Source organism: Pleurodeles waltl, chromosome 4_2, assembly GCF_031143425.1.
Source record: "Pleurodeles waltl isolate 20211129_DDA chromosome 4_2, aPleWal1.hap1.20221129, whole genome shotgun sequence".
NCBI classification, from domain to species: domain Eukaryota; kingdom Metazoa; phylum Chordata; class Amphibia; order Caudata; family Salamandridae; genus Pleurodeles; species Pleurodeles waltl.
In genome coordinates this window covers 516,430,820-516,450,110 of record NC_090443.1, presented here as the reverse complement: position 1 = coordinate 516,450,110, position 19,291 = coordinate 516,430,820, and the positions used below count along the sequence as shown (strand labels likewise).

At 46.5% G+C, this 19,291-nt stretch overlaps 1 protein-coding gene across 3 annotated transcripts in view; it reads left to right on the top strand.

The window, feature by feature from the left end:
- Window positions 1-19,291, top strand: part of PRRC2C (proline rich coiled-coil 2C) — a 1,097,702-nt gene that overhangs the window by 898,481 nt on the left and 179,930 nt on the right. For all 3 annotated transcript variants that reach the window (XM_069232016.1, XM_069232017.1, XM_069232015.1), the window contains exon 29: window positions 2,070-2,177. In XM_069232016.1, coding sequence (XP_069088117.1) covers window positions 2,070-2,177 — 108 coding nt within the window. The remainder of the gene's footprint in view (window positions 1-2,069; window positions 2,178-19,291) is intronic.

Here is a 19,291-nt window from a genome sequence, read left to right as displayed (position 1 = left end):
CTGGAGAACAGCAAGTGTCAGATGCACTGCTCCTTATCTTTTAACAGGGATGGAGTCATTCAGAAGGCTGAGCAACACAGATCACATGTCATCTGGTGGCACCAAGCTGAGCCTGACTTTGATACCTGGATCTGTTGGTGCTTAAAATGTGGCTACACAACCTTTTTTTAGTGAGGTAGAACCCTTGGTCTGAATAAAAGGGGCCTTTTCTTCATATAAATCTGAATTAGCTAAAGATTCATGTTTCGAACTTGAGAGACTAACTTTCTCTTAATTCTTGGTTTACTAATGTTCCATGAGGCTTTAAATATTGCGCGATTTCCTTCAGTTTGGCTGCAAATGTCTCAAGTTTAGGTACTGTTAATGGTCTATCAACAATTACTGATTGTACTCTGTGGAGTCTGTCTTTTTGTAAAGTTTGCAGACTAATTTTTTGCCTTTGTAGTGTTGGCTTGGGGCATACGTTTAGTTTTGGCATTCTTGGTGGAACATGGTTTCTTCCTGCATTTTGTATTTTTGTCTTTTAAAATTACATTTCTAGAAGCTATAACACTGTCTAGCTAGGTAAGTAATCTTCATGTTCCTTCTGCCTCTATTAAGGGTGTTGCCTAATGTGTTGGTTACCTAAGGTTTAGCATTCATTATTGCCTGGTGGTAGTAACAATTTTTTGTTTAGTGCTTGTGGTTTTTCTGCCTTAGCCACTGCCTTATCTTTCCAAGGCCCCAGAAAGGGGTAATTAATCATCATCTAAACAGATCTAACGACTTGGCAGTTGACAACCTGTTTAATAGATAGAAAGGTACCAAACGTTAGAAGTCTGACAGAAGCAGCCTGTTTCAAGGTGGCTTTCCTCAGTGATCAATATCTAATATTGCTGAGAGGACCTGTCAGTAGTGTTAAGTGCCCACTCTGGGAAAGGCAAACAAGCTACTTCAGCTTTAAGGGATGTATGACCAGATTTGCTACTGGATCGTACTTATATTCTTACGCAAAAACCATTACTGTTTATTATGCTTATTTTGGGGAGGATTCAAAACTTAAAACAGTGATGCTTCAAAGCGTCCTTGAGTAATACAGGGGTTTTACTCATCCCTCACCCTTGATAGACTGCTTTCAAATCTGTTCACTTAAGGGATGACATTGTTTTTCTGTTGGGTTTACATCTTCCTCAAATTCCTCATTGCCTGCCCAATTTTCTTCTTCAGAAGGAAACATGATTTGTTTTAAATTTTTAAATGGGTAGTTCCTTTTTTCCATCCTTGATTGTCTCTTACATTATGGACAAAGTTGGCAAATCTGTTGTCAACAGCGTCTGAGGCATTATTTAATAGCTAACTGAATATCAGCGTCATGCAATCTTGCAGAGCAGTAGTGAAGCAGAACATTAGCTTGTGCTGGTGGGGAGGTACTGCTCAAGAATTTTCAAAGTCTAGTTTTGACACCTGGTAATGTTCACATAATGAATCGTGGAATGGTGTATATCCATAGGAAACAATCTGACCAAAGATAAGTAACTTGTTCCTCTTTTTGATATGCTGCCTCTTTGATATTCATAAACAACCCACCCTGCTTCCAGTGGAACTGGAGGCTTATGACGCAAGCTGATCAGATGAATCCTATTTAAACCAAACGAATTTCAGTGTCACTGCTGTGTCAACCGAGATATCTAAGCTTCAAATTTCATTGGGGAGATTGTTAAAATTCTGTTGAGGAAAATTGAATGCCTGCATGCAACATTTTTCTGCTTTTTCTTTGTTTGAAGCAGTAATTGGGGTTTTAAGTTCAGTGTGTTTTATAGTACTAAATGTATCTTGATATTACAGAAGAAGGGCTCATATGTATTTTTGTATACATTTCAAAAAAGTTTTTTTGTGTTCTGCTGTCCTGCACATGTACTGGAACATTGAAATATTGTAGTTTTTATCAATTGAAATAAGGTACGCAGATGGAAACCGTGCTTTTAAGTACATTTACATATTCTTCGGCAAGTTCTTTCCTGTAAATTTAATGGTTCATAGTTTTACACTTGAAAAATAGGTGAAGTAAAATAATCTTCTTTATTCCACAGGCAAGACAAAGTATAGGTCAGCCATCAAATCTCTACTCTGGGCAAGTGCAACAGCCAACGCAGACCAATTTTTACAATACTGCACAGTCTCCAAGTGCTCTTCAGCAGGTTAGTACCACGGTCTTGCCTTTATCTCCACATGTTTAAGCTGTCAGTATTTCTCACAATGGTGGTTTTCTAAATTTGAAAATCATTAATTAGCTAAATTATGTAGTGTTTTACATTTACATTTTAGTCCTTAACGATAACATCTGATATACTTCTAGCTGCCGATTCCTTGCTGGCGTCAGCTTTGAATCTGGAATTTTTTTTGCTGAGCAATACTGTGAGCACACTGTTGGGTGGCATCGTTCAGATCAGTGTGGCGTCGTTGGAGCCGTCTGTGATATCCCGGTCGCCTATAAATGCACCACCCCAGTGCGCGTAAGTCAGTTCTTTTCCTTCCACGCCTGTTAAGCTCAGGTCTGGATTCGAGCTACCCCTCTGCCTGTTTTGGCAGTTTTTGTTTTTTTTAACCTTTTTGTCAATGCTTTTTCAAGTCTGTGCGAGGATGTCATCGAGGAAGACTGGGTTCAAGCCGTGTGGTGCATGCCACCGCACCAGGTCGGTGACGGACCTCCATCAGGAATATCTCTGGTGCCTTCACAGAGACCTCGACTCAGTCGCATTCAGAAAGCGATCTCTGAAGCTCATGGTGGCCCGGCAGTCGACTTCGGTTGGCCTGACTCCTAGGAGGTCACGGTCCCGATCGAAGAGGTGGTCATGGGACTGCTTCAGGAGCCCCAAGTCCTCTTCTCTGCACTCAAGGTCCTCTGGGCGCCACTTGAGTAGCAGCTAGCCCACAAGAACAACACACTAGCAAGCGACAATCGAGCAACCTATGTATGTGCTTGTAAGGAAATGCCTCCTTGGCATGGTTACCCCCTGACTTTTTGCCTTTGCTGATGCTATGTTTTGAATTGAAAGTGTGCTGAGGCCTGCTAACCAGGCCCCAGCACCAGTGTTCTTTCCCCAACCTGTACTTTTGATTCCACAATTGGCACACCCTGGCACCCAGATAAGTCCCTTGTAACTGGTACCTCTGGTACCAAGGGCCCTGATGCCAGGGAAGGTCTCTAAGGGCTGCAGCATGTATTATGCCACCCCAGAGACCCCTCACCCAGCACAGACACACTGCTTACCAGCTTGTGTGTGCTAGTGAGAACAAAATGAGTAAGTCGACATGGCACTCCCCTCAGGGTGCCATGCCAGCCTCTCACTGCCTATGCAGTATAGGTAAGACACCCCTCTAGCAGGCCTTACAGCCCTAAGGCAGGGTGCACTATACCATAGGTGAGGGTACCAGTGCATGAGCACTGTGCCCCTACAGTGTCTAAGCAAAACCTTAGACATTGTAAGTGCAGGGTAGCCATAAGAGTATATGGTCTGGGAGTCTGTTTTACACGAACTCCACAGCACCATAATGGCTACACTGAAAACTGGGAAGTTTGGTATCAAACTTCTCAGCACAATAAATGCACACTGATGCCAGTGTACATTTTATTGTAAAATACACCACAGAGGGCACCTTAGAGGTGCCCCCTGAAACTTAACCGACTATCTGTGTAGGCTGACTGGTCCCAGCAGCCTGCCACACTAGAGACATGTTGCTGGCCCCATGGGGAGAGTGCCTTTGTCACTCTGAGGCCAGTAACAAAGCCTGCACTGGGTGGAGATGCTAACACCTCCCCCAGGCAGGAGCTGACACACCTGGCGGTGAGCCTCAAAGGCTCACCCCTTTGTCACAGCCCAGCAGGGCACTCCAGCTTACTGGAGTTGCCCGCCCCCTCCGGCCACGGCCCCCACTTTTGGCGGCAAGGCTGGAGGGAACAAAGAAAGCAACAAGGAGGAGTCACTGGCCAGTCAGGACAGCCCCTAAGGTGTCCTGAGCTGAGGTGACTCTAACTTTTAGAAATCCTCCATCTTGCAGATGGAGGATTCCCCCAATAGGATTAGGGATGTGACCCCCTCCCCTTGGGAGGAGGCACAAAGAGGGTGTACTCACCCTCAGGTCTAGTAGCCATTGGCTACTAACCCCCCAGACCTAAACACGCCCTTAAATTTAGTATTTAAGGGCTCTCCCTGAATCTAGAAACTAGATTCCTGCAACAACAAGAAGGACTGCCTAGCTGAAAACCCCTGCAGAGGAAGACCAGAAGACAACAACTGCCTTGGCTCCAGAAACTCACCGGCCTGTCTCCTGCCTTCCAAGGAACTCTGCTCCAGCGACGCCTTCCAAAGGGACCAGCAACCTCTGAATCCTCTGAGGGCTGCCCTGCTTCGACGACGACAAGAAACTCCCGAGGACAGCGGACCTGCTCCAAAAAGACTGCAACTTTATCCAAAGGAGCAGCTTTAAAGAACCCTGCAATCTCCCCGCAAGAAGCGTGAGACTTGCAACACTGCACCCGGCGACCCCGACTCGGCTGGTGGAGAACCAACACCTCAGGGAGGACCCCCGGACTACTCTACGACTGTGAGTACCAAAAGCTGTCCCCCCTGAGCCCCCACAGCGCCGCCTGCAGAGGGAATCCCGAGGCTTCCCCTGACCGCGACTCTCTGAAACCTAAGTCCCGACGCCTGGAAAAGACCCTGCACCCGCAGCCCCCAGGACCTGAAGGACCGGACTTTCACTGCAGAAGTGACCCCCAGGAGTCCCTCTCCCTTGCCCAAGTGGAGGTTTCCCCGAGGAAACCCCCCCTTGCCTGCCTGCAGCGCTGAAGAGATCCCTTGATCTCTCATTGACTTCCATTGCGAACCCGACGCTTGTTCTAACGCTGCACCCGGCCGCCCCCGCGCCGCTGAGGGTGAAATTTCTGTGTGGGCTTGTGTCCCCCCCGGTGCCCTACAAAACCCCCCTGGTATGCCCCCCGAAGACACAGGTACTTACCTGCTGGCAGACTGGAACCGGGGCACCCCCTTCTCTCCATTGGAGCCTATGCGTTTTGGGCACCACTTTGAACTCTGCACCTGACCGGCCCTGAGCTGCTGGTGTGGTAACTTTGGGGTTGCTCTGAACCCCCCAACGGTGGGCTACCTTGGACCAAGAACTGAACCCTGTAAGTGTCTTACTTACCTGGTAAAACTAACCAAAACTTACCCCCCCCCCCCAGGAACTGTGAAAATTGCACTGTGTCCACTTTTAAAATAGCTATTTGTGAATAACTTGAAAAGTATACATGCAATTGAAATGATTCAAAGTTCCTAATGTACTTACCTGCAATACCTTTCAAACAAGATATTACATGTTAAATTTGAACCTGTGGTTCCTAAAATAAACTAAGAAAAGATATTTTTCTATACAAAAGCTATTGGCTGGATTTGTCTCTGTGTGTGTACCTCATTTATTGTCTGTGTATGTACAACAAATGCTTAACACTACTCCTTGGATAAGCCTACTGCTCGACCACACTACCACAAAATAGAGCATTAGTATTATCTCTTTTTACCACTATTTTACCTCTAAGGGGAACCCTTGGACTCTGTGCATGCTATTCCTTACTTTGAAATAGCACATACAGAGCCAACTTCCTACAGTGCTGTTTTAACTTTTTCACATTCAAGAAGAGATCAGTTTTCCAGGTCTTGACCGTGACCAAGCTCAAAAAGACAGTAAGGTCTGCTTTTGCAGCATGTCTGCCTGTATATCACATGCTGTTCACTCTACTGCAAGGTGTTGAGTTCAGAGCATTACAGGTTGTTTTCTTCAAAGTTGGAGTTTTGGTTTTGTGCCTGTTCCGTGGCATGTGTAGCTGCAGATACACATGCTGTGCATAGTCCGCCGTCTGGTGTTGGGCTCGGAGTGTTACAAGTTGTTTTTCTTCGAAGAAGTCTTTTCGAGTCACGAGACCGAGGGACTCCTCCCACTTTGGTTCCATTGCGCATGGGCATCGACTCCATCTTCGATTGTTTTCTTTCCGCCGTCGGGTTCGGACGTGTTCCTTTTCGCTCCGTGTTTCGGGTCGGAAAGTTAGTCAGAATCGCGGAAAAAATCGTCTGTATTGTTTAGTTCGGTATCGGGTTAGTTACAACAAATCGACACCGAATCTTGAAGAGCTCCGGTAGCCCTTCGGGGTAATTCCGATCATCCGTCGGGGCCTGGTCGGCCCGACCGCATGCAACATCGAGACTGATGGAACGGACCCCGTTCCGATTCTGTCCTAAATGCCATAATAAATATCCTTATACGGATCAACATTTGGTCTGTAACTTGTGCCTGTCCCCCGAGCACAAGGAGGATACGTGTGAAGCCTGTCGCGTGTTTCGGTCGAGAAAAACGCTCAGAGACCGAAGAGCCAGGAGGTTGCAGATGGCGTCCACGCCGAAAGGACAACAACGTTTCGAGGAGGAGGAAGAAGAAACGTTCTCCATCCACGAGTCGGATTCCGAAGAATTCGACGTCGAAGAACAACCAACCGTGAGTAAGACGTCGAAACAAAAAACACAAGAAAAAACTGACAAAGCCCAGGGGACGCCACCGCCAACAGGCCATGGCTTAACCCGGAAAGTAGGTGACCGTCCATCGGCACCGAAAAAGGGCGAGCTGCTGTCGAAGTCATCCGACTCCGGTCGAGATACCGGCACGCAGCAATCTCGGGACCGAGAGAGTAACGCAGAAAAAATTCGACACCGAACTTGGTCGGCACCAAGAAGGCACGACGCCGAAAAGAAAAAAGATCTTGTCGGAGCCGAAAAAATCCAGAGACACGGTTTCGGTGCCAAAACACCCGGCAACCGAACCGAAAACTAGTTCCTACTCAAAGGAACAGGGACTGTCCTCCCAACTAAAGAAACACAGATTTGAGGAGGAATTACAAACAATAGAGCCAGATCACACGCAAAAGCGGATCTTTATTCAAAAGGATACAGGGAAGATTAGCACTCTTCCCCCAATCAAAAGAAAGAGGAAACTTGACTTTCAGCAAGGAGACAGGCAACCACAAGCAAAGGTTGTAAAGAAGGTAACTCCACCACCCTCTCCACCACCATCAACTCATGCATCACCGGCACAAACTCCACCATTAACACACTCACCAGCTCATACCACAATGAGCCAGGATGATCCAGATGCATGGGACCTCTACAACGCTCCAGTATCGGACAATAGCCCGGAGTCGTACCCAACTAAACCGTCACCACCTGAGGACAGTACTTCATATGCACAGGTGGTAGCTAGGGCAGCCGAATTCCATAATGTCTCTCTACATTCGGAGCCTATTGAGGATGACTTCCTCTTTAACACCCTGTCCTCCACCCATAGCCATTATCAAAGCCTTCCCATGCTTCCAGGAATGCTATGGCACTCGAAACAGATATTCCAGGAGCCAGTTAAAAGCAGAGCCATAACTCCAAGGGTGGAGAAAAAATACAAGGCTCCGCCCACAGACCCTGTTTTTCTTACATCACAACTGACACCAGACTCAGTAGTTGTGGGTGCAGCTCGTAAGAGAGCCAACTCGCATACATCAGGCGACGCACCACCTCCGGACAAGGAGAGCTGCAAATTTGATGCAGCGGGAAAAAGGGTTGCAGCGCAAGCAGCAAATCAGTGGCGCATCGCCAACTCGCAAGCACTCCTGGCGAGATACGACAGGGCTCATTGGGATGAGATGCAACATCTCATCGAACACCTCCCCAAAGAGCTCCAAAAACGTGCGCAACAAGTGGTGGAAGAGGGACAAAGTATCTCGAACAATCAGATACGGTCTTCCATGGATGCAGCAGATACAGCTGCAAGGACAATAAATACTGCAGTCACAATAAGAAGGCACGCATGGCTGCGCACATCTGGGTTCAAACCCGAAATACAACAGGCTGTGCTCAATATGCCGTTTAACGAACAGCAATTGTTTGGGCCGGAGGTCGACACTGCAATCGAAAAATTAAAATAGGACACCGATACAGCCAAAGCCATGGGCGCACTCTACTCCCCGCAGGGCAGAGGCACATTTGGCACATTTCGTAAAACAACTTTTAGGGGAGGGTTTCGAGGTCAAGCCACAGAAACCAGCACCTCACAAACAAGACCACCTACCTACCAGGGACAATATCAAAGGGGAGGTTTTCGGGGACAATACAGAGGGGGCCAATTCCCAAGAAACCGGGGAAAATGTCAAGGTCCCAAAACCCCTCAAAATAAACAGTGACTCACAAGTCACACAACACCAGTGGGGGGAAGACTAAGCCAGTTCTACAAATCTTGGGAGGAAATAACAACAGACACTTGGGTCTTAGCAATTATCCAACATGGTTATTGCATAGAATTTCTCCAACTTCCTCCAAATGTCCCACCGAAAACACACAATATGACAAAACAGCATCTAGACCTTCTAGGACTAGACGTTCAAGCATTACTGCAAAAGGACGCAATAGAACTAGTACCACGTCAACAAAAGAACACAGGAGTTTACTCACTGTACTTTCTAATACCAAAAAAAGACAAAACTCTGAGACCAATACTAGATCTCAGAACACTAAACACCTACATCAAATCAGACCACTTTCACATGGTCACATTACAAGACGTAATCCCACTGCTCAAACAGCAAGACTACATGACAACATTAGATCTAAAAGATGCGTATTTCCATATACCAATACATCCTTCGCACAGGAAATACCTAAGGTTCGTATTCAAGGGAATAAATTACCAATTCAAAGTGTTGCCATTCGGAATAACAACTGCGCCAAGAGTCTTTACAAAATGCCTAGCAGTAGTAGCTGCACATATCAGAAGGCAGCAAATACACGTGTTCCCTTACTTAGACGATTGGTTAATCAAGACCAACACGCTAACAAAGTGTTCACATCACACAAATTATGTTATACAAATCCTTCACAAGTTGGGTTTCTCCATCAACTATGCAAAGTCACACCTTTTGCCGTGTCAAACACAGCAATACTTAGGAGCGACTATCAACACAACAAAAGGGATAGCCACTCCAAGTCCACAAAGAGTTCAAACATTTCACAAGTTAATACAGGCCATGTATCCAACACAAAAGATACAAGCAAAGATGGTATTAAAACTCCTAGGCATGATGTCTTCATGCATAGCAATTGTCCCATACGCAAGGTTGCACATGCTGCCCTTACAACAGTGTCTAGCATCACAATGGTCACAAGCACAGGGTCACCTTCTAGATCTGGTGTTGATAGACCGCCAAACATACATCTCGCTTCTATGGTGGAACAGTACAAATTTAAACAAAGGGCGGCCTTTCCAAGACCCAGTGCCAACATACGTTATAACAACACATGCTTCCATGACAGGGTGGGGAGCACACCTCAATCAACACAGCATCCAAGGACAATGGGACATACATCAAAGGAAGTTTCACATAAATCACTTAGAACTGTTGGCAGTATTTCTAGCGTTGAAAGCATTCCAACCCATGATAACCCACAAATACATTCTTGTCAAAACAGACAACATGACGACAATGTATTATTTAAACAAACAGGGGGGGACACACTCGACACAGTTGTGCCTCCTAACACAAAAAATATGGCATTGGGCAATTCACAACCATATTCGCCTAATAGCACAATTTATTCCAGGGATCCAGAACCAACTAGCAGACAATCTCTCTCGGGATCACCAACAAGTCCACGAATGGGAAATTCACCCCCAAATACTGAACACTTACTTTCAAATTTGGGGAACACCTCAAATAGATCTATTCGCAACAAAAGAAAACGCAAAATGCCAAAACTTTGCATCCAGGTACCCACACAGGTACTCCCAAGGCAATGCTCTATGGATGAATTGGTCAGGGATATTTGCGTACGCTTTTCCCCCTCTCCCTCTCCTTCCTTATCTAGTAAACAGATTGAGTCAAAACAAACTCAAACTCATACTAATAGCACCAACATGGGCAAGACAACCTTGGTATACGACACTACTAGACCTGTCAGTAGTACCTCATGTCAAACTACCCAACAGACCAGATCTGTTAACACAACACAATCAACAGATCAGGCATCCAAACCCAGCATCGCTGAATCTAGCAATTTGGCTCCTGAAATCCTAGAATTTGGACACTTAGACCTCATACAAGAATGTATGGAGGTCATAAAACAAGCAAGAAAACCTTCCACTAGACACTGCTATGCAAGTAAATGGAAAAGATTTGTTTGTTACTGCCATAATAATAAAATTCATCCATTGCATGCGTCTCCAAAAGATGTAGTAGGATATTTACTACATTTGCAAAAATCCAATCTAGCTTTCTCTTCCATAAAAATACATCTCGCCGCAATATCTGCTTACCTGCAAATTACTCATTCAACTTCCCTGTTTAGAATACCTGTCATTAAAGCGTTTATGGAGGGCCTAAAGAGAATTATACCACCAAGGACACCACCTGTTCCTTCATGGAACCTCAACATTGTCTTAACAAGGCTCATGGGTCCACCTTTCGAACCCATGCATTCTTGTGAAATGCAATACTTAACGTGGAAAGTTGCATTTCTCATTGCCATCGCATCTCTAAGAAGAGTAAGTGAAATACAGGCGTTTACCATACAAGAACCATTTATTCAAATACACAAAAATAAAGTAGTTCTAAGAACAAATCCAAAATTCTTACCAAAGGTTATCTCACCGTTCCACTTAAATCAAACAGTAGAATTACCAGTGTTCTTCCCACAGCCAGATTAAATAGCTGAAAGAGCACTACATACATTAGACATCAAAAGAGCACTAATGTACTACATTGACAGAACAAAAGTAATTAGAAAGACAAAACAACTATTTATTGCCTTTCAAAAACCTCATACAGGAAATCCTATTTCAAAACAAGGTATTGCCAGATGGATAGTTAGGTGCATCCAAACCTGCTATCTTAAAGCAAAGAGAGAGCTGCCTATTACACCAAAGGCACACTCAACCAGAAAGAAAGGTGCTACTGTAGGAAGTTGGCTCTGTATGCACTATTTCAAAGTAAGGAATAGTATGCACAGAGTCCAAGGGTTCCCCTTAGAGGTAAGATAGTAGCAAAAAGAGATAATACTAATGCTCTATTTTGTGGTAGTGTGGTCGAGCAGTAGGCTTATCAAAGGAGTAGTGTTAAGCATTTGTTGTACATACACACAGGCAATAAATGAGGAACACACACTCAGAGACAAATCCAGCCAATAGGTTTTGTTATAGAAAAATATCTTTTCTTAGTTTATTTTAAGAACCACAGGTTCAAATTCTACATGTAATATCTCATTTGAAAGGTATTGCAGGTAAGTACTTCAGGAACTTTAAATCATTACATTAGCATGTATACTTTTTACATAAAACACAATAAGCTGTTTTAAAAGTGGACACAGTGCAATTTTCACAGTTCCTGGGGGAGGTAAGTTTTTGTTAGTTTTGTCAGGTAAGTAAATCACTTACAAGTCTCAGGTTTGGGTCCAAGGTAGCCCACCGTTGGGGGTTCAGAGCAACCCCAAAGTTACCAAACCAGCAGCTCAGGGCCGGTCAGGTGCAGAGGTTAAAGAGGTGCCCAAAACGCATAGGCTGCATTGGAGAGAAGGGGGTGCCCCGGTTCCGGTCTGCCAGCAGGTAAGTACCCGCGTCTTCGGAGGGAAGACCAGGGGGGTTTTGTAGGGCACCGGGGGGGACACAAGTTCACACAAAAAGTACACCCTCAGCGGCACTGGGGCGGCCGGGTGCAGTGTAGAGACAAGCGTCGGGTTTTCAATGTGAATCAATGAGAGATCAAGGGATCTCTTCAGCGTTGCAGGCAGGCAAGGGGGGGGCTCCTCGGGGTAGCCACCACCTGGGCAAGGGAGAGGGCCTCCTGGGGGTCACTCCTGCACAGGAGTTCCGTTCCTTTCGGTGCTGGGGGCTGCGGGTGCAGAGTCTTTTCCAGCCGTCTGGAAATTGGAGTTCAGGCATTCGCGGTCAGGGGGAGCCTCGGGATTCCCTCTGCAGGCGTCGCTGTGGGGGCTCAGGGGGGACAACTTTGGTTACTCACGGTCTCGGAGTCGCCGGAGGGTCCTCCCTGAGGTGTTGGTTCTCCACCAGTCGAGTCGGGGTCGCCGGGTGCAGTGTTGCAAGTCTCACGCTTCTTGCGGGGAGTTGCAGGGGTCTTTAAATCTGCTCCTTGAAACAAAGTTGCAGTTCTTTTGGAGCAGTGCCGCTGTCCTCTGGAGTTTCTTGTCTTTCTCGAAGCAGGGCAGTCCTCAGAGGATTCAAAGGTCGCTGGTCCCTTGGAAAGTGTCGCTGGAGCAGGGTTCTTTGGAAGGCAGGAGACAGGCCGGTAGGACTGGGGCCAAAGCAGTTGGTGTCTTCTGTTCTTCCTCTGCAGGGGTTTTTCAGCTCGGCAGTCTTCTTCTTCTTGTAGTTTCAGGAATCTAAATTCTTAGGTTCAGGGGAGCCCTTAAATACTACATTTAAGGGCGTGTTTAGGCATGGGGGGTTAGCAGCCAATGGCTACTAGCCCTGAGGGTGGGTACACCCTCTTTGTGCCTCCTCCCAAGGGGAGGGGGTCACATTCCTATCCCTATTGGGGGAATCCTCCTTCTACAAGATGGAGGATTTCTAAAAGTCAGTCACCTCAGCTCAGGACACCTTAGGGGCTGTCCTGACTGGCCACTGACTCCTCCTTGTTTTTCTCATTATCTCTCCTGGACTTGCCGCCAAAAGTGGGGGCTGGGTCCAGGAGGCGGGCATCTCCACTAGCTGGAGTGCCCTGGGGCATTGTAACACTAAGCTTGAGCCTTTGAAGCTTACTGCTAGGTGTTACAGTTCCTGCAGGGGGGAGGTGTGAAGCACCTCCACCCAGAGCAGGCTTTGTTTCTGTCCTCAGAGAGCACAAAGGCTCTCACCGCATGAGGTCAGACACTCGTCTCTCAGCAGCAGGCTGGCACAGACCAGTCAGTCCTGCACTGAACAATTGGGTAAAATACAGGGGGTATCTCTAAGATGCCCTCTGTGTGCATTTTTTTTATAAATCCAACACTGGCATCAGTGTGGGTTTATTATTCTGAGAAGTTTGATACTAAACTTCCCAGTATTCAGTGTAGCCATTATGGAGCTGTGGAGTTTGTTTTTGACACTCCCAGACCATATACTCTTATGGCTACCCTGCACTTACAATGTCTAAGGTTTTGCTTAGACACTGTAGGGGCATAGTGCTCATGCACATATGCCCTCACCTGTGGTATAGTGCACCCTGCCTTAGGGCTGTAAGGCCTACTAGAGGGGTGACTTACCTATGCCACAGGCAGTGGGAGGTTGGCATGGCACCCTGAGGGGAGTGCCATGTCGACTTAGTCATTTTCTCCCCATCAGCACACACAAGCTGGCAAGCAGTGTGTCTGTGCTGAGTGAGGGGTCCCTAGGGTGGCATAAGACATGCTGCAGCCCTTAGAGACCTTCCCTGGCATCAGGGCCCTTGGTACCAGGGGTACCAGTTACAAGGGACTTACCTAGGTGCCAGGGTTGTGCCAATTGTGGAAACAATGGTACATTTTAGGTGAAAGAACACTGGTGCTGGGGCCTGGTTAGCAGGGTCCCAGCACACTTCTCAGTCAAGTCAGCATCAGTATCAGGCAAAAAGTGGGGGGTAACTGCAACAGGGAGCCATTTCTTTACAGCTACTATGGCCTTTCTAGGAAATATTCCAATGAACGAAATATGTAAGGCAGCAACATGGTCTACGCCTCATACATTTACTAAACACTACTGTGTAGATGTGTTATCTGCACAACAAGCCACAGTAGGGCAAGCCGTACTAAGAACTTTATTTCAAACTACTTCAACTCCTACAGGCTGAACCACCGCTTTTGGGGAGATAACTGCTTACTAGTCTATGCACAGCATGTGTATCTGCAGCTACACATGCCACCGAACGGAAAATGTCACTTACCCAGTGTACATCTGTTCGTGGCATTAGTCGCTGCAGATTCACATGCGCCCACCCGCCTCCCCGGGAGCCTGTAGCCGTTTTGAAGTATATCTTCAACATTTGTACATTTGTAAATATATTACTTTAACCTTCATTTGGTACATACGTATTCATTCCATTGCATGGGCACTATTACTAGCATACACAACTCCTACCTCACCCTCTGCGGGGAAAACAATCGAAGATGGAGTCGACGCCCATGCGCAATGGAACCAAAGTGGGAGGAGTCCCTCGGTCTCGTGACTCGAAAAGACTTCTTCGAAGAAAAACAACTTGTAACACTCCGAGCCCAACACCAGACGGCGGACTATGCACAGCATGTGAATCTGCAGCGACTAATGCCACGAACAGATGTACACTGGGTAAGTGACATTTTCCATTTATGTCATGACTCATGATCACGTCTGAAACACCCGCTATGCAAATGTATACAAACTCTATCTCACATTGTATGTTCTACTGAGTGTAATCCAGTGTAAAAGTAATAGTATTGATGACAAGTGATTTCAGATGAGACAGAACAAAAAGATGAGTATCTTAATGGTCCTCATTTGGTAGTAACAGGAGGAATCCACAGCATTAAATATTACGTTCAGGGATTAGGGTGTGATGTAGCCAAAATCATAGGCCTTTAACATTTTCAACTGCAGTGGGAGGTGCTCCTGGCTGAGGGGACCAGATAGCCGATGTGCAGGAAGAATGATGGCCTAAAAGCAGCATTTTAGAGTCTCAATAAGTTTTCATGAATTCCCTGTTGGATGGCTTAAATACAGTAATTGTACCCTAGATTACAAATAAATATTTATTAATTCTCAGAATAAGCTTAGCATCTTCAGCATAGGAGTATTCTCTGAATCCAAATATTTGTATAATGTGAATCAGAGGCCTGTTGTTGACATTGAATAATATGGAGGAACTGATGAGCCCTGAAGCCCCTGCAAAGGACTGGAGATGATTTAAAGTGGAAAGGAGGGAGAAAAATACTTTTCTCTGTCCTGACAGAAAGAAACATACCAAGTTATGGCTGTCCCCAGTAAATCCACAACTTCAAACTGCTTGACTCAAATGGAGTAGTTGGTTGTATAAAATGCAGTGGGACAACTCAAGCAGAACAAAACAGTTGGGTAGTACCTATGTCCAGATCTAGTCAGAGGTCATTCAGCACACACCTAGCTCTAGTCTTTTGTGTATTTAGGTTTGAAACACTGTCCGACGACCCAGAAGAGGCCCAAAAGATTAATCTGTTCTACAAATAGTGGCCCATGCAGTCACACAGGAGCAATACACATAGGAAGGGTGGTCGGCTGAGAATTGGAGAAAAATACACAAGGACCGAAAAACAGTACACTTCGTGGCTTGTCTCCATCATTAACTGCTTTTGTTGGATCAGCGACAACAGAAGGAAATGTTAGAAAAAGCCATTTTAAAGCAAATTCAGAAATGTACAATGCAAATCAAAAATGAAAGTCCACATAAAAGTAACCACCACATAAAGCCTACATCTTGTTTATGTCTGACGGTAGGAAGCTGGTCTGGTATGTGGTGGATACCCAAGGTACTTACACCTCATACCAGGTATCCCCTATTCGTGTAGTGTAGGCAGTGTCTAGAAGCCAGGCTCACTAGAGGTAGCTGTGAATGAGACCTGTATCTAGGAAACATGCAAAGATCATGCAGTACCACTGTAGTCACAGCACTTAAACACATGAAAGAAAATACTCAGTGATACAAAAATAAAGGTACTTTATTTTAGTGACATAATTACCAAAAAGTACTTGAGGCAACCCTCCAATAGGAGGTAAGTTAAACACTAGATGTAAGGAAATGCCTCCTTGGCATGGTTGCCCCCTGACTTTTTGCCTTTGCTGATGCTATGTTTACAATTGAAAGTGTGCTGAGGCCTGCTAACCAGGCCCCAGCACCAGTGTTCTTTCCCTAACGTGTACTTTTGTATCCACAATTGGCAGACCCTGGCATCCAGATAAGTCCCTTGTAACTGGTACTTCTAGTACCAAGGGCCCTGATGCCAAGGAAGGTCTCTAAGGGCTGCAGCATGTCTTATGCCACCCTGGAGACCTCTCACTCAGCACAGACACACTGCTTGCCAGCTTGTGTGTGCTAGTGAGGACAAAACGAGTAAGTCGACATGGCACTCCCCTCAGGGTGCCATGCCAGCCTCTCACTGCCTATGCAGTATAGGTAAGACACCCCTCTAGCAGGCCTTACAGCCCTAAGGCAGGGTGCACTATACCATAGGTGAGGGTACCAGTGCATGAGCATGGTGCCCCTACAGTGTCTAAACAAAACCTTAGACATTGTAAGTGCAGGGTAGCCATAAGAGTATATGGTCTGGGAGTCTGTCAAACACGAACTCCACAGCACCATAATGGCTACACTGAAAACTGGGAAGTTTGGTATCAAACTTCTCAGCACAATAAATGCACACTGATGCCAGTGTACATTTTATTGCAAAATACACCCCAGAGGGCACCTTAGAGGTGCCCCCTGAAACTTAACCGACTGTCTGTGTAGGCTGACTAGTTCCAGCAGCCTGCCACACTAGAGACATGTTGCTGGCCCCATGGGGAGAGTGCCTTTGTCACTCTGAGGCCAGTAACAAAGCCTGCACTGGGTGGAGATGCTAACACCTCCCCCAGGCAGGAGCTGTGACACCTGGCGGTGAGCCTCAAAGGCTCACCCCTTTGTCACAGCCCAGCAGGGCACTCCAGCTTAGTGGAGTTGCCCGCCCCCTCCGGCCACGGCCCCCACTTTTGGCGGCAAGGCTGGAGAGAACAAAGAAAGCAACAAGGAGTCACTGGCCAGTCAGGACAGCCCCTAAGGTGTCCTGAGCTGAGGTGACTCTAACTTTTAGAAATCCTCCATCTTGCAGATGGAGGATTCCCCCAATAGGGTTAGGATTGTGACCCCCTCCCCTTGGGAGGAGGCACAAAGAGGGTGTACCCACCCTCAGGGCTAGTAGCCATTGGCTACTAACCCCCCAGACCTAAACACGCCCTTAAATTTAGTATTTAAGGGCTCTCCCTGAACCTAGAAACTAGATTCCTGCAAACTACAAGAAGGACTGCCTAGCTGAAAACCCCTGCAGAGGAAGACCAGAAGACGACAACTGCCTTGGCTCCAGAAACTCACCGGCCTGTCTCCTGCCTTCCAAAGAACTCTGCTCCAGCGACGCCTTCCAAGGGACCAGCGACCTCTGAATCCTCTGAGGACTGCCCTGCTCCGAAAAAGACCAGAAACTCCCGAGGACAGCGGACCTGCTCCAAAAAGACTGCAACTTTGTTTCAAGGAGCAGCTTTAAAGACCCTGCAATCTCCCCGCAAGAAGCGTGAGACTTGCAACACTGCACCCGGCGACCCCGACTCGGCTGGTGGAGAACCAACACCTCAGGGAGGACCCCCGGACTACTCTACGACTGTGAGTACCAAAACCTGTCCCCCCTGAGCCCCCACAGCGCCGCCTGCAGAGGGAATCCCGAGGCTTCCCCTGACCGCGACTCTATGAAACCTAAGTCCCGACGCCTGGAAAAGACCCTGCACCCGCAGCCCCCAGGACCTGAAGGACCGGACTTTCACTGCAGAAGTGACCCCCAGGAGTCCCTCTCCCTTGCCCAAGTGGAGGTTTCCCCGAGGAAGCCCCCCCTTGCCTGCCTGCAGCGCTGAAGAGATCCCTTGATCTCTCATAGACTAACATTGCAAACCCGACGCTTGTTTCTACACTGCACCCGGCCGCCCCCGCGCTGCTGAGGGTGAAATTTCTGTGTGGGCTTGTGTCCCCCCCGGTGCCCTACAAAACCCCCCTGGTCTGCCCTCCGAAGATGCGGGTACTTACCTGCAAGCAGACCGGAACCGGGGCACCCCCTTCTCTCCATTCTAGCCTATGTGTTTTGGGCACCACTTTGAACTCTGCACCTGACCGGCCCTGAGCTGCTGGTGTGGTGACTTTGGGGTTGCTCTGAACCCCCAACGGTGGGCTACCTTGGACCAAGAACTGAACCCTGTAAGTGTCGTACTTACCTGGTAAAACTAACAAAAACTTACCTCCCCCAGGAACTGTGAAAATTGCACTAAGTGTCCACTTTTAAAGTAGCTATTTGTCAATAACTTGAAAAGTATACATGCAATTGAAATGATTCAAAGTTCCTAATGTACTTACCTGCAATACCTTTCAAACAAGATATTACATGTTAAATTTGAACCTGTGGTTCTTAAAATAAACTAAGAAAAGATATTTTTCTATACAAAAACCTATTGGCTGGATTTGTCTCTGAGTGTGTGTACCTCATTTATTGTCTATGTGTATGTACAACAAATGCTTAACACTACTCCTTGGATAAGCCTACTGCTCGACCACACTACCACAAAATAGAGCATTAGTATTATCTCTTTTTACCACTATTTTACCTCTAAGGGGAACCCTTGGACTCTGTGCATGCTATTCCTTACTTTGAAATAGCACATACAGAGCCAACTTCCTACACCCCTTCTCTCCATTCTAGCCTATGCGTTTTGGGCACCACTTTGGACTCTGCACCTGACCGGCCCTGAGCTGCTGGTGTGGTGACTTTGGGGTTGCTCTGAACCCCCAACGGTGGGCTACCTTGGACCAAGAACTGAACCCTGTAAGTGTCTTACTTACCTGGTAAAACTAACAAAAACTTACCTCCCCCAGGAACTGTGAAAATTGCACTAAGTGTCCACTTTTAAAGTAGCTATTTGTCAATAACTTGAAAAGTATAGATGCAATTGAAATGATTCAAAGTTCCTAATGTACTTACCTGCAATGCCTTTCAAACAAGATATTACATGTTAAATTTGAACCTGTGGTTCTTAAAATAAACTAAGAAAAGATATTTTTCTATAACAAAACCTATTGGCTGGATTTGTCTCTGAGTGTGTGTACCTCATTTATTGTCTATGTGTATGTACAACAAATGCTTAACACTACTCCTTGGATAAGCCTACTGCTCGACCACACTACCACAAAATAGAGCATTAGTATTATCTCTTTTTACCACTATTTTACCTCTAAGGGGAACCCTTGGACTCTGTGCATGCTATTCCTTACTTTGAAATAGCACATACAGAGCCAACTTCCTACACTAGATATGTACACTAGTAAAAAGAAATAAGCATACAAAGAAGTAGAAAACAGTGCAAATAGCAATAGTGACCCTAGGGGGAGCCCCAACCATGTACTGAAAAAAAGGAATGCGAATGCAGGACCCCCACCTAGGTAAGCAGAATGTGTAGAGGGGAG